This window comes from Bufo bufo, chromosome 2, assembly GCF_905171765.1.
Source record: "Bufo bufo chromosome 2, aBufBuf1.1, whole genome shotgun sequence".
In the NCBI taxonomy this organism is placed as follows: Eukaryota; Metazoa; Chordata; class Amphibia; order Anura; family Bufonidae; genus Bufo; species Bufo bufo.
In genome coordinates, this window is record NC_053390.1 from 181,909,710 (window position 1) to 181,924,641 (window position 14,932).

At 49.8% G+C, this 14,932-nt stretch overlaps 1 protein-coding gene across 1 annotated transcript in view; it reads left to right on the top strand.

Annotated features, from left to right (window-relative positions):
• Positions 1-2,866: 2,866 nt before the first annotated feature.
• The window catches only part of SNX2 (sorting nexin 2), a 63,229-nt gene continuing 51,163 nt past the window's right edge, over positions 2,867-14,932 (top strand). The window contains exon 1 of the mRNA XM_040415951.1: positions 2,867-3,019. Coding sequence (XP_040271885.1) covers positions 2,912-3,019 — 108 coding nt within the window. The 5' untranslated portion in view covers positions 2,867-2,911. The remainder of the gene's footprint in view (positions 3,020-14,932) is intronic.

Consider the following 14,932-nt stretch of genomic DNA (forward strand, 5'->3'; position numbering starts at 1 on the left):
GGTAATTGTGGGCACTACACAAGGGTCAATATGGTCATTGTATTTTCAGCCATCCCAACCTGCAAAAACTCATTTTAGGGAGGTGCACTTCTCATTTCAGGGAGGTTTTCTTTTTTTTTCTTTCACAAACTTTTTATTACATTTTCCAAACATATGCAGTATCTGCACACTTTACTCTATGGCGTGGAGGGCTGGGCTCATTACCCTGCCCCAAATTATCATATATATGTATATGATTAAAGGGGTTCTGTCACCACCTATAAGCCCTGTGAGCTAAACATATGCTCATGTCCAGGGTAGCATTCAGATTTTTAAGGTGGTCTTATAAAAGCTATTTGTGGCTTTATTCTGCGTAAAAACAGGTTTTACTAACCTGTCAATCATTGAATTAAGGTGCCCAAGCAGGGGAGGTCTGTGGATGCATGGTGCCCGGCCGCACGCATTGCCGTTATTGCCCAGCGCCGCCTTCTACTCAGTGCCGCCTCTCCCTCCTCCCGCTTTGAGATCCCGCACGTGCGCACAGGCTCAGCCTGATGCGCCGTTGCGGACTGCTGGCATCGGCTTCTTCTTGCACTGTTCGCACGCGCCGAGAAGGGGACACTGCTACAGGTTGCCGGAAAGGTTTACTGCGAGTAAACTAGAGATGGGAAGTTCGGATCTTTCACATGAATCGGTTCATTTGAATCAGTTTATTCAAATGAACCGATTCATGAATCGAATCTTCGGTTCATTCGCTGAGCTGACAAGAAGCAAGTGAACCCAAGCTTAGGTTGCGCAATGCGCATGCGCAGATGCTTCGACTCACTTGCTGACTCGCTGAGTCGGCTCTTGGTCTCAGTCAGGAAGTTTATTCTTTAAAACCCTGTGTGTAATTATCTACCCCACTGTAGGAAAAAAACAAGCATCCAGGGGGCGTGAATTTAACACTGGGGTAAATAATATAATTAAAATGGAGGGTTAAATGTGTAAATGTATTTAAAAAAAATACATCTCTCTCAATAGTTCTATAGCTACTGAATGAGACAGAAGAAGGGATGCCTTTAACATATATATCTCCTTGAGAAGCCAATTTGACCCTAAAGGGTTAATTCAACCTGTAATCTAAACTGTGTGTCATCTGTCACTTCTCTTATCTCTCTGCTCTGCTATCAGTGAACCTTTCCGGGATATATTGTCTCACATGCGGGTGTCAGGGAGCCGCTATCTAATAGCGGGAGACTCCCTGAACGTCCGGGAGACTTGAGATCCCTGTATTTTATATGATGTTTTATGTGATTTTCCTGTGTATTTCCTGTATCAGGCCTGTTAGGGTGTAGTTCCAACTCCTAGACAATAGAGGGAGCTAGGGAACCCCTAATATATATAGTTAGGCCCAGACAGGAAGGAGGCAGGGCAGTGTAGTCCAGGAGGCTAGTGAGTGCAGTCTAGCCTGCCTGAGGTTCCTGAGTAAAGCAAGCTCAGAAGTTGCCCCACCAGGAGAAGGGTTTGCCTCCTGAGTAACAAGTTCCCAGAGCAGAGCAGAGCCAGTATTCCAGCCAGACAAGATTGCTGAAGGGCAGAAGGATTTTATTGAAAGCAAGGACATATACCTGAGGAAGTTTCCCTAACCAAGGATAAAGCCAACAATAGGGCGTACGGGCCTTGAGATTAAGACAGACAGGATTCCTGAGGAAAAGTACGGCCTGATCTGTAAGTGTGTTAACCCTCTGAGTATCTTGCAAGAACATTGTGCCTGCCATTATTGTATGAGCCTGCTTGTGACTGCTGCTGACATGTGGAGCTGAACAAAAGACTGTAAATAGTTAATTGTTTCCAGTAAAAGGAAGTTTTGGTTCACCACAACATTGTGTTCCTCAATTATTCCTATTATAAATCGGTGTGCCACCGTTACCGACACTGGCGTCACGAACTTAAAGGGACCTTGCCACCGGCACATTAAACCTGCAACACCCAGAGCACCTCACCTACCACCGGCCTGGTCCCTATACACTGAGAGTGCACCAGAGGACTTCTGTGCCAGCCTCTCCATCACTGCTGTACGCCTGCCCAGGGTCTTCCTATAAACTGTGAGTAACCGTGACCTCAGGGCTGCGTACTGCAATAGCTCATCAGTATAAAAATCTCAGAAAACCCCCTAACAGTAAGAAATAAAGACCAAGTATGCTTTTCCCCCATTAGGCTGCGTTCATATTGTTGCTCTTTATTTTCCACTCATTATAAGAACAGGAAAATGAAAATAATGAAAACTCTGGATCTATCACACGATGACACAAAGGGCCCCTCTGGCTATAATGGAGTCTGTCGGATTTCTGTCATGCGATCCATTTTACCAGACAGAAAAGCAACATATTATTTTGCCCCATATGTTTTAATAGGATCTGCGATGGGGGCTCATGACAGGACCTCTGCTGAAGATGTGAACAGAGACCTACGCCTCATCTGCTACACTGCTGCCCACTGCCCAATATGGGTGCAAATGACAAATTGTGGTTCCCCGCCATTCATGCCGTCGCTCCGCGTACACGGATTGGATATCCATGTCTGGTCGCCGTGGCAACAAATCACAGCAGTGAAAACTGAAACTCAGTAAAAGTGTGGGGTGCTGCAGAAGACCTGCAGAGAGGGACCAGAGCACCATAGATAATAATATTGCAAACTGTGTTGAGTTTTGAGCCCAAATTTATACAAAAGTGACAAAAACCTACAGCTGAAGTGCTGCAGGCCACCTGTAGATGTGTAAGACTGAGCAGTCACCTCTGCCCACACCCTTGACCATTTCAAAGATGGACGATCGTCTCATCTGATTGGTTGCTTCCGCTTCCTGCCGAAGACGACTGGTCACATGGGCAAGTCACGGGACCGCACGTGACAGCCGGAAAAGAGGAGGAGGAGGAGTTTCAGTGACAGAAAGATGGCAGCAGAGAGGGAGCCGCCTCCGCTGGGAGATGGGAGACACACCGATTTTGAGGAGCTGGAGGACGGCGAGGACCTCTTCACCAGCACCGTGTCCACCATGGAGGTGAGGGCGCCGTGCTGTCAGGCCGCTTCTCTGCGGGGCCGGGATGTCACTGGTGGTGGTGGTCTCCCAGTGTCTGGGAGCTCAGCCCCTGCCAGGGGCCCGTTTACCGGGGGCCCCCCTGCCTGCCATGCCATGAGCACCACTCCTTCCTGTGCCCTGACTATTGTCTGATCTGTGAACAGCATGGGATCAGTAAACAGCAGGTCTGCAGTGTCTTCTTGTGTAGGATGCAGGCCTCGGCCCATTGGAGGTTCTGATAACAACTGCATTACTAGGTGTTCACAACCTGCAGATTTGGGGCAGAAATGTTGTCTTTTGAAAAGTTGCTCTGTCCGCCTGACTGGGGTGGTCTCTGCAGCACGTGCGCACCCCCCATGTGTGACTATACGCCGAGGCTCTGATGGCGACTAAGGCAGTGCCAGCCTCTTAAACTTTTTGAAAAAACCTACTCGTGATTAAAAATACTAAAATAATTCCTAGTTGTCTTCCTGGTTCTCAGTCGCCCGCTTGTCTCTGCTTCCTGGACCCTCTGGAAATGGCAATGATTGGCAGTCCTTCCATGTGAGTCAAGAGGCACCTGGAATTGGGGACTGGCAGAAGACCACCGTAACTGGACGGGCCGTAGACCATCCAGGGAGTTTTCCCGGTGTGCTGAGCCCTCCTCGCTGGGGGGTGTTCTGCGCTGTATTGGCCCTATTTACTGATGTCGCCGCACCTTCTGTCAGTTTGGACCACATACAACTTTCAGGGTTTTTTCAGGGTCACTGTAAGTTCCCAGTCCTCCTCTAGAAGCTGGGATTTTATTTTTATTACTTTACACCATTTGGAAATATTTTTATTTCTTTCCCAAAAACAAGTGTAACTGCTGGGCAATTAATATTCCCGTCAGGAGAATGTAGCTGTGTCTGAGCGCGGAGCTCAGGCCGTCACCCCGTTACCTGAAGGGGGTGCAGTCAGTGAGTGTAAGGCTAGCATGGCATCGGCATAGTTTCCTTATCTAGGGGGTCCGGATGCTGGGGAACATTTGTCCTGTGAATCTCTCCCCAAAATCTGTGTTCTCTCCACTTTGTGCTGGAGAGATTCCCCACGAATTTAACCCCTGCTACGCTGCCGGTGGTGAACATCCCCAGCTGAGGGTTTTTAGATCTGTAGCGCGCTCGTATGGAAGGTGTCCACGGCTCGTACTGTAATCCGCTGCAGATGTGCCCAGTCTGCCTTGTGTGAATCCCCCGAGTTAATAAGGCTACTTTCACACTAGCGTTTTTCTTTTCCGGCATAGAGTTCCGTCCTAGGGGCTCAATACCGGAAAAGAACTGATCAGTTTTATCCTAATGCATTCTGAATGGAGAGCAATCAGGATGTCTTCAGTCTGACATTTCAGGACGTAGATAATACCGCAGCATGCTACGGTATTGTCTCCATCCAAAATTCCGGAACACTTGCCGGAATGCCGCATTGAAATGCATTAATGCCGGATCCAGCCCTAAGTGTTCTGGAAAAACGGATCCGGTTTTGCGGTCCGCGCATGCGCAGACCTTTAAAAATGTGAAAAAGATAAATACCGGATCCGTTTTTCTGGATGACAACCAGAGAGACGGATCCGGTATTGCAATACATTTGTGAGACGGATCCGCATACAGATTGCTGGATCTGGCAGGCAGCTCCGGCGACGGTAGTGTGAAAGTGTCTTTACTGGCGTCTTCTTCCTCTCACATGGCCAAAGGTAAGCTAGGATGCGGCCTGCACAGCATTCTAGGTGTACGTTATCATGTCTGAAGAAGATGGGGTCATGTGAGTGGAGGCAGATGGAAGAGACAATCTCCTGTAAAATCTAGGTATTGTCACCAACAGTATCTGGATGGACGGTGTCTCAGCTGTAAGTTCCTGGGTATGACGTGGAGGGTCTGTGGAATTTTCCCTTACCTGGACTTTCCACCTCTGTCACAGGCCCAAAGCTTGTGCTTAAAGGGAACCTGTCACCTGGATTTAGTGTATATTGCTGAGGACATGGGCTGCTAGATGGCCGCTAGCACATCCGCAATACCCAGTCCCCATAGCTCTGTGTGCTTTTATTGTGTAAAAAACCCTGATTTGATACATATGCAAATTAACCTGAGATGAGTCCTGTCCCTGACTCATCTCACGTACAGGACTCATCTCAGGTTAATTTGCATATGTATCAAATCAGTTTTTTTTACACAATAAAAGCACACAGAGCTATGGGGACTGGGTATTGCGGATGTGCTAGCGGCCATCTAGAAACCCATGTCCTCAGCTCTATACCCAAAATCCTGGTGACGGGTTCCCTTTAAAGAGTTTCTACCACCAGAAATACTGTTATGTAGCTGACTGATATAGCGATGCGCCAATGTCAGCACTACATAACAGTGTTTCTAACATTAGTCCCTGCAGCCGTTTTTGTAAAAAAAAGCACATTTATTATATGCTAATGAGCCTCTAGGTGCTATGTGGGCGTAAAATCAGCACCTAGAGGCTCCGTCCACTCACCCATTATTCCGCCCAGGTCCTCTGATCTGCCCGCCCCGCTCCTATTGATTGATGCCACGGTCCACCGCATCTTGACGAAATCCCGCGCCTGCGCCGTTCACTTCTGTCTTTGGCGCAGTGAGTGAATGATGCGCTCCTGCTGCGGGATTCCTCACTGCGCCGGCGCAGATTACGTAACAGTGAGGAAGCCGGCATCAGGAGAGCGGCCTTCACTCACTGCGCCAAAGACAGAAGTGAACGGCGCAGGCGCGGGATTTTGTCAAGATGCGGTGGACCGTGGCATCAATCAAGAGGAGCGGGGCGGGCAGATCAGAGGACCTGGGCGGAATAATGGATGAGTGGACGGAGCCTCTAGGTGCTGATTTTACGCCCACATAGCACCTAGAGGCTCATTAGCATATAATAAATGTGCTTTTTTTTACAAAAACGGCTGCAGGGACTAATGTTAGAAACATACTGTTATAGCGATTCGCTAATGTCAGCACTACATATCAGTCAGCTACATAACAGTATTTCTGGTGGTAGAAACCCTTTAAGGAGGACCTGTCACCATGAAATACAGTGCAGTCCATAGGCAGCATGTTATAGAGCAGGAGGAGCTGAGCAGATTGATGGATAGATTTGTGGGAAAGCATTCAGTGAAGCTTGTAATTTATACGTTCTGACTTCAGCTGTACATGGGGACCTTCTTATCAGTGATTGATAGCATTCCCTGTGTTAGTCTCCATTCACATGTCCGCAATTCTGTTCCGCATTTTGCGAAACGGAATTACAGACCCATTTATTTCTATGGGGCCACACTATGTGCTGTCCGGATCCGCACTTCCGGGTCCGCAATTCCGTTCCCCCAAAAAATAGAACATGTCCTAGTCTTGTCCGCAATTAAGTGGATTCGCAAAACATATACGGACGTGTGAATGGACCCCAAGTGTGTATACAGACATAGCTGTCACTCACTGATAAGGCCCCTTTCACACGAGCGGGTTTTCCACACTGATGCAATGCGTGAGGTGAACGCATTGCACCCGCACTAAATCCGGACCCATTCACTTAAATGGGGCTGTGCACATGAGCGGTGATTTTCACGCATCACTTGTGCTTTGTGTGAAAATCGCAGCAAGCTTTATATTGTGTGTTTTTTCACGCAACGCGGGCCCCATAGAAGTGAATGGGGCTGCGTGAAAATCGCAAGCATCCGCAAGCAAGTGCTGATGCGGTGCGATTTTCACGCATGGTTGCTAGGTGACGATCGGGATGGAGACCCGATCATTATTATTTTCCCTTATAACCTGGTTATAAGGGAAAATAATAGCATTCATAATACAGAAAGCTAAGTAAATTAGGGCTGGAGGGGTAAAAAAAAAAAAAAAAAAAAATTAAACTCGCCTTAATCCACTTGTTCACGAAGCCTGGGAAAATAATAAAATTTACACAACACCAATCCCAAACCCGAACTTCTGTGAAGTTTGGGTCTGGGTACCAAATATGCAGATTTTCTTCTTTTTTTTTTTTTTCTCACGCGCGTGCAAAACGCATTAAAACGCTTTGTACTTGCACATCTCTCATTTTCCCGCAACGCACCCGTATCTTGTCCGGCCATCACACGCGACGCCCGTGTGAAAGAGGCCTAACACTTCCACTTTGTTCTGAGCCCACATACTGGTTGGCATTTTGTGCTTATATTTGCTTATTAATCATAGTCTTCATTATTACATTAGTGAGTGATTTTTGGCCTCCTAAATGACGAGGCATCTTGATCATTTATCCCATGTTTAAAGGCCTTCTACTAAGGGTCCATTTACACGTCCGTAAGTGTTTTGCGGATTCTCAAATTGTGGATTCGCAAAAATCGGACACCGGCAATTAGGGGTGGGCGATATGGCTTAAAATCTATATTGCGATATTATTTTAAGCATCTGCGATATATATCGCAATATATTCTATATTTCGGGGGGGGGGGGGGGGTTAAACTTTTTCTTTTTTACTTTTTATTTAATAACTATTACCCTCCTTAGGGGCTAGAACCCTTGTCATATTCATCCTAATACAGCTCTATTAGGGTGAATAGGATCTTACACTCTCCCTGCTGCTTTGTGCATAGTGCACACAGCAGCAGGGAGCTGACTATGGCAGCCAGGGCTTCAGTAGCGTCCTGGCTGCCATGGTAACTGATCGGAGCCCCAGGCTTACACTGCTGGGGCTCCGATCAGAAGCTGCTACCCTGGGGCCACTGCCACCAATGATTTTATCGTGTGGAGGGGGGAGGGGGCGCAATTTATAGAATACTTCGAAGAGGGAGAGTAGAAGGGAGGGGCCGTAGCCACTGCGCCACCAATGCATATAGTTAATATGCCCGAATACAAACGTAGCCTGCTTGTGCCGTCCATATCCCATACCCGGTCTCTGACTGCACGCCATGATCCGCCACAATTAACCCCTCAGGACCTGAGGGGTTAATTGCGGCAGATCACGGTGCGCTGTAATAGAGGCCGGGTATGGGATATGGCCGGCACAACCAGGCTATGTTTGTGTTCAGTCCCTCCCCTCCTCCTCCTCTCTGTTCTCATTGGTGGCGCAGTGGCCACAGTCCCTCCCCTCCTCATCCTAGTCTGTTCTCATTGGTGGTCAGCGGCAGCCGCACACAGGAGGGAGGGACTCCTTCCTTCTTCACTGTGCCGGTGTAGCGTTATACTACCCTACCTCGTGAGATTTCCCTACCCTCTGACTTCCTGTCGCATCGGCGATGACGTATGGAGGCGTGTCTTTGTTTTTACTATCTGCGCATGCGCAAAAGGCCAGTCTAGGGAAAATCTCATTGCCGATTTCAGCAGCACATTGGGACACTGCGCATGCGTCGGGGAGCCGAGGTAGGGAAAAATTACGGCCCAGTGCGCAAGCGTGGTTAACTCATGAGAATCCAACCAATATACGCGCCTGCGCAGTGTGGGGGTAGGGAAAAATTACGTCCCAGTGCGCAAGCGCCGAGGGTAGTATAAATATCTATTTCAAAAGCGCTTTTAACCCTTTGCAGGAGCAATTGTCATATTGGTTCTTGAGTGATTGTTCTCTTATATATAGGTTCTATTATATAGGGGGTCTGTCTGCACAGTATATGGGGGGGGGTCTGTCTGCACAGTATATGGGGGGGGGTCTGTCTGCGCAGTATATGGGGGGGGGTCTGTCTGCACAGTATATGGGGGGGGGTCTGTCTGCACAGTATATGGGGGGGGTCTGTCTGCACAGTATATGGGGGGGGTCTGTCTGCACAGTATATGGGGGGGGGTCTGTCTGCACAGTATATGGGGGGGGTCTGTCTGCACAGTATATGGGGGGTCTGTCTGCGCAGTGCGCAGACATCCCCCCATCCATATACTGCGCAGACAGACCCCCATATACTGCGCAGACAGACCCCCCCCCCCATATACTGCGCAGACAGACCCCCCCCCCCATATACTGCGCAGACAGACCCCCCCCCCCCATAACTGCGCAGACAGACCCCCCCCATATACTGCGCAGACAGACCCCCCCCCATATACTGCGCAGACAGACCCCCCCCCATATACTGCGCAGACAGACCCCCCCCCATATACTGCGCAGACAGACCCCCCCATATACTGCGCAGACAGACCCCCCCCATATACTGCGCAGACAGACCCCCCCCCCATATACTGCGCAGACAGACCCCCCCCCCATATACTGCGCAGACAGACCCCCCCCCATATACTGCGCAGACAGACCCCCCCCCCATATACTGCGCAGACAGACCCCCCCCCATATACTGCGCAGACAGACCCCCCCCCCTATACTGCGCAGACAGACCCCCCCCCAATACTGCGCAGACAGACCCCCCCCCAATACTGCGCAGACAGACCCCCCCCCAATACTGCGCAGACAGACCCCCCCCCAATACTGCGCAGACAGACCCCCCCCCCAATACTGCGCAGACAGACCCCCCCCCAATACTGCGCAGACAGACCCCCCCCCAATACTGCGCAGACAGACCCCCCCCCCAATACTGCGCAGAACAGACCCCCCCCCAATACTGCGCAGACAGACCCCCCCCCAATACTGCGCAGACAGACCCCCCTCCAATACTGCGCAGACAGACCCCCCCCATATACTGCGCAGACAGACCCCCCCCCCATATACTGCGCAGACAGACCCCCCCCCCCATATACTGCGCAGACAGACCCCCCCCCCCCATATACTGCGCAGACAGACCCCCCCCCCCATATACTGCGCAGACAGACCCCCCCCCCATATACTGCGCAGACAGACCCCCCCCCCCATATACTGCGCAGACAGACCCCCCCCCATATACTGCGCAGACAGACCCCCCCCCCATATACTGCGCAGACAGACCCCCCCCATATACTGCGCAGACAGACCCCCCATATACTGCGCAGACAGACCCCCCCATATACTGCGCAGACAGACCCCCCCATATACTGCGCAGACAGACCCCCCCATATACTGCGCAGACAGAACCCCCCCATATACTGCGCAGACAGACCCCCCCCCCCCATATACTGCGCAGACAGACCCCCCCCCCCCCCCATATACTGCGCAGACAGACCCCCCCCAATACTGCGCAGACAGACCCCCCCCCCCATATACTGTGCAGACAGACCCCCCCCCCATATACTGTGCAGACAGATCCCCCCCCCATATACTGTGCAGACAGACCCCCCCCCCATATACTGTGCAGACAGACCCCCCCCCATATACTGTGCAGACAGACCCCCCCCCCATATACTGTGCAGACAGACCCCCCCCATATACTGTGCAGACAGACCCCCCCCCATATACTGTGCAGACAGACCCCCCCATATACTGTGCAGACAGACCCCCCCATATACTGTGCAGACAGACCCCCCCATATACTGTGCAGACAGACCCCCCCATATACTGTGCAGACAGACCCCCCCCATATACTGTGCAGACAGACCCCCCCCATATACTGTGCAGACAGACCCCCCCCATATACTGTGCAGACAGACCCCCCCCATATACTGTGCAGACAGACCCCCCCCATATACTGTGCAGACAGACCCCCCCCCCCCATATACTGTGCAGACAGACCCCCCCCCCCATATACTGTGCAGACAGACCCCCCCCCCCATATACTGTGCCGACAGACCCCCCCCCCATATACTGTGCCGACAGACCCCCCCCCCATATACTGTGCCGACAGACCCCCCCCCCATATACTGTGCCGACAGACCCCCCCCCATATACTGTGCCGACAGACCCCCCCCCATATACTGTGCAGACAGACCCCCCCCCATATACTGTGCAGACAGACCCCCTATATAATAGAACCTATATATAAGAGAACAATCACTCAAGAACCAATATGACAATTGCTCCTGCAAAGGGTTAAAAGCGCTTTTGAAATAGATATTTATACTACCCTCGGCGCTTGCGCACTGGGACGTAATTTTTCCCTACCCCCACACTGCGCAGGCGCGTATATCGGTTGGATTCTCATGAGTTAACCGCGCTTGCGCACTGGGCCGTAATTTTTCCCTACCTCGGCTCCCCGACGCATGCGCAGTGTCCCAATGTGCTGCTGAAATCGGCAATGAGATTTTCCCTAGACTGGCCTTTTGCACATGCGCAGATAGTAAAAGCAAAGACACGCCTCCATACGTCATCGCCGATGCGACAGGAAGTCAGAGGGTAGGGAAATCTCACGAGGTAGGGTGGTATAACGCTACACCGGCTCAGGAGAACATGGTGAGTGCCGAGAGCGGCGCATGCCATGTGCTACCGCGATCTGCGATATAAACAAAATCTCTATCGCTGGCCAGATTTATATAGTTTATATCGCTTATCGTCTATATCGCCCACCCCTACCGGCAATGTGCATTCCGCACATCGCCGGCACCATAATAGAAAATACCTAATCTTGTCCGCAATTTCAGACAAGAATAGGACATGTTCTATTTTATTGCGGATCCAGACAGCACATTCCGGCCCCATTGAAAATGAATGGGTTCGCACCCGTTCCACAAAATTGCGGAACGGATGCGGACCCATTTTGCGGACGTGTGAATGGACCCTAATAAGCAGTTCTTTTGGGCTGCACAAGGGTTGTAATGGATTGTCTCATGAATAATCAGATTGATGATCTGACCACTGGTGGTAAGGCTTCTCCAAACCCTGGGGGTCAGCTGCCTGTAGACCTTTTCAGGCGCCTGTATAATGCATGGATGCACCTGGTCCACCGTAATAGGGACTGAACTAACAGAGCAGCTCTCAATTCTAACATATAGTGGGGGCTGGCGGTGGGGGGGGGACACTATATATGTTAGAATTAAGAGGATACATGGACAGGGGCTGTGCCTGATCTGATAGCAATGGCCTGAGGATAGATTGGCAATGGCCTGAACATGGAAAGCCCTTTTAAGGGCGCATGCACACGATGGTATTTTGCATCGGTCTCCAGTCTGTATTTATTAATTTTTTAGTGCACTGCACATTAATTTCTAATTTTGTGATATCAAGGTAACATTATTATTATTTTTGTCACAATAGAAATTGTATTTATGGCATTTTCACATCTCGTGTTGTAAGTGTTCACCTTTGAGGAGTGCATAGGTCATTTCCTTTTGGAATCTGTGGCCCAGGGAGATGATGCCTGCTTCACTGACCACTGTGGTGACCCACCTCAACTAGTGATTGGCAGAGCTGGTATTTCTTGCATGCCATGCCAGGACCAGGTGTTGGAGAGCAGCAGGGACTTTTACATGGTGAAACAGCAGCAGCAGCCAGGTCCGTGAGCGGGCTATATGTCCCGGAGCGGCATTGATCGTGTGCAGGGAGCGCACAGAGTCATAGGTTACAATGATACTGCGCACGTTGGGCCGCCCGCGGGTCTATTGTCCCGCACTCATAAGATCTCATAATAGTCCTGCGGGAAACCCGATGTGCACAGTATCACAGTAACCTATGATGCGGTGCGCTTCCCTACACTCGATCAGTGCCGCTCCGGGACATATAGCCCGCTCACGGACCGTATGTCTCGTAGGGCATACGGTCGTGTGCAGGGCCCTAATTCTCTGGACTGAGCCATATTTGCCCTTGCGGTCAGTGACGCGTGCCCTGTTTCACGGCTGGCGGTGTGATGTACACGGAGGTGACCCGTAGTGCTGTATAATGTTGGAAGGCGGTTAGCTTTGTGAATTATTTATCGAGCCGTCCTGACTTGATTACTCACATTTTCCTGCAGTTTCCTGAATAAAGTGAGCGTCTGTCTCAGAAGATATTGAGCCAGTGCTCAAGGCCAGGGCTTAGATAGGAAGTGTGCGGTTTTTGTGAGCACCGCTGCCCCCACACTTTAATAATGCAGACTAACTACAACTCAGAATTGGTGTCGTATCTGGGCTTTGTATAATTATGTTTGTTTAAAGAACCAAATGAATAAAGGGAGAGGGGCAATGAGTAACCGAATTGGGTTTGCAAAGTCCTTAAAGGGGATTTCCAGGGGAATAAATTTAAAAGAAAGGGGGGAGCGGCAGGATCCACTACTGTCCACTCTCTGCTCGCCGATCAATTCTTAGGTCCCTGCGACTCTCGGGCTCGACACGACTCTCGGGCTCGACACACAGGAAATCGCTCCAATCACTGGCTCAGGCGGGTCACTGATGTCACAAGCCACCCCATTTCCTGTGTGTTGAGCCCGAGAGCAGCAGGGACCTAATAAACGTTGGAACAGCAGAGGCGGGGGATCGGTTAGGCCAGTAGTGATTTATTTTTAACTCCTTCTTCCCTCTGTCTAACTCAAGTTTTTCCCATGGAAAACTCCATTACCGTCAACACAAATTCCTATAATCTGTCATGCAGAAAATCTGACAGCCCAGGACTGAGCAGAGAGACCCAGTTAGCAAATTTCTGCAAATCTGTAGTACACGATGAAGAGCAGTACAGACTAAGCTTTTCTTCCTAGTGGTTTTTATTTTTTGTGTTGTTTTTGACCATTTTCGGCTGTTTTTGGCGCCGCATAGTGCGCAGTTTTTTGTGGCATTTTCCCCTCAGACAAATATGCACATTTGTGTATTTGGAGTCCATGGCGTTGTCCTGAAATCCCAACAGGATATGGGTGTGACGTTTTTCCTCTTTTCTGAAATTTTTGTCTCCGACATCTGTTGATATTTTTTTGCCCACTGCACACATAGGACTCCAAAAACACCAGGAAAAATGCACATAAAATGTGTTGCAAAATAAAAACGACACCAAAAACTCTTAAAAAAATAAAACATTGAAAATCACTTATTTTTACATGCATTCATTTGGAATAATTGAAAATGGGACACTTATTAGGTCTTAATACATTAAGGGTCCATTCACACGTCCGTAAGTGTTTTGCGGATCCGCAAAACACGGACACCGGCAGTGTACGTTCTGCATTTTGTGGACCGCACATCGCCGGCACTTAATAGAAAATGCCTATTCTTGTCCGCAATTGCGGACAAGAATAGGGCATATTCTATTTTTTTGCGGAAGTGCGGACAGCACATTCCGGCCCCATTGAAAATGAATGGGTCCGCAAACTTGCGGAACGGATGCAGACCCATTTTGCGGACGTGTGAATAGACCCTAATCCTGAATTAAAGATGTTGTCCCATTACAGCAATGTATGGCAGGTTCACACGTCCCAATGTAACAGCCGATTGTCAGGAAGGAAGAGTTCCTTCCTGACAGTCGGCTGCTCGTTCAGTGAAGGAGACCGCTGCATTTACATGTAGTGATCACCTCCACAGTATGAGGACAAGGGATCCCCCATACACAATCATTGTTTCTGGGCAGAAGATCACTGTTTAGACCGTATGATCTGTTGGTTTGCCTGCACGAGCGACTAGATCACTGCTCTTTCATCGGGTGATCAGCGGCACATTTAGACTAGCAGATTGATGGGAACGAGCCTTTGCAGGAACGTTTGTTCCCAATAATCTGCTCGATTATCGGGCTGTGTAAATCCACCTATCCATAAGATAGGAGTTAAGTTTTTGGCCCCTGGGGTCCCTGCTGTCCAGCGTTCCATTCAGCTCTATAAGACTGCCAAAGATGGCAGAGACGGAATCATTCCGCTATCCCTGGAAGCCCTTTGGGTTGAATGGAGTGGTATCGCACATGCGTCTGTCCGCCACTCCATTTAAGCAATGGAACACGGGCCCCAGTTCTTGTGATCGATGGGGCCCCCAGAGTTTGGACCCCCACCGATCAGACACTTCCTGTGGATAGGAACCCCTTTAAAGGAATAGTACAAATACTGCCCTCACATTTTAGGATTGGGGTAGTGCATGGCTCATGGTCATGTATTTGGAACTGAAGGGATATGGTTTGCTGTAATTTAGGATGTATTCACACATAGCTGTTGAAGTGCAGTTAAAATCTCATTTA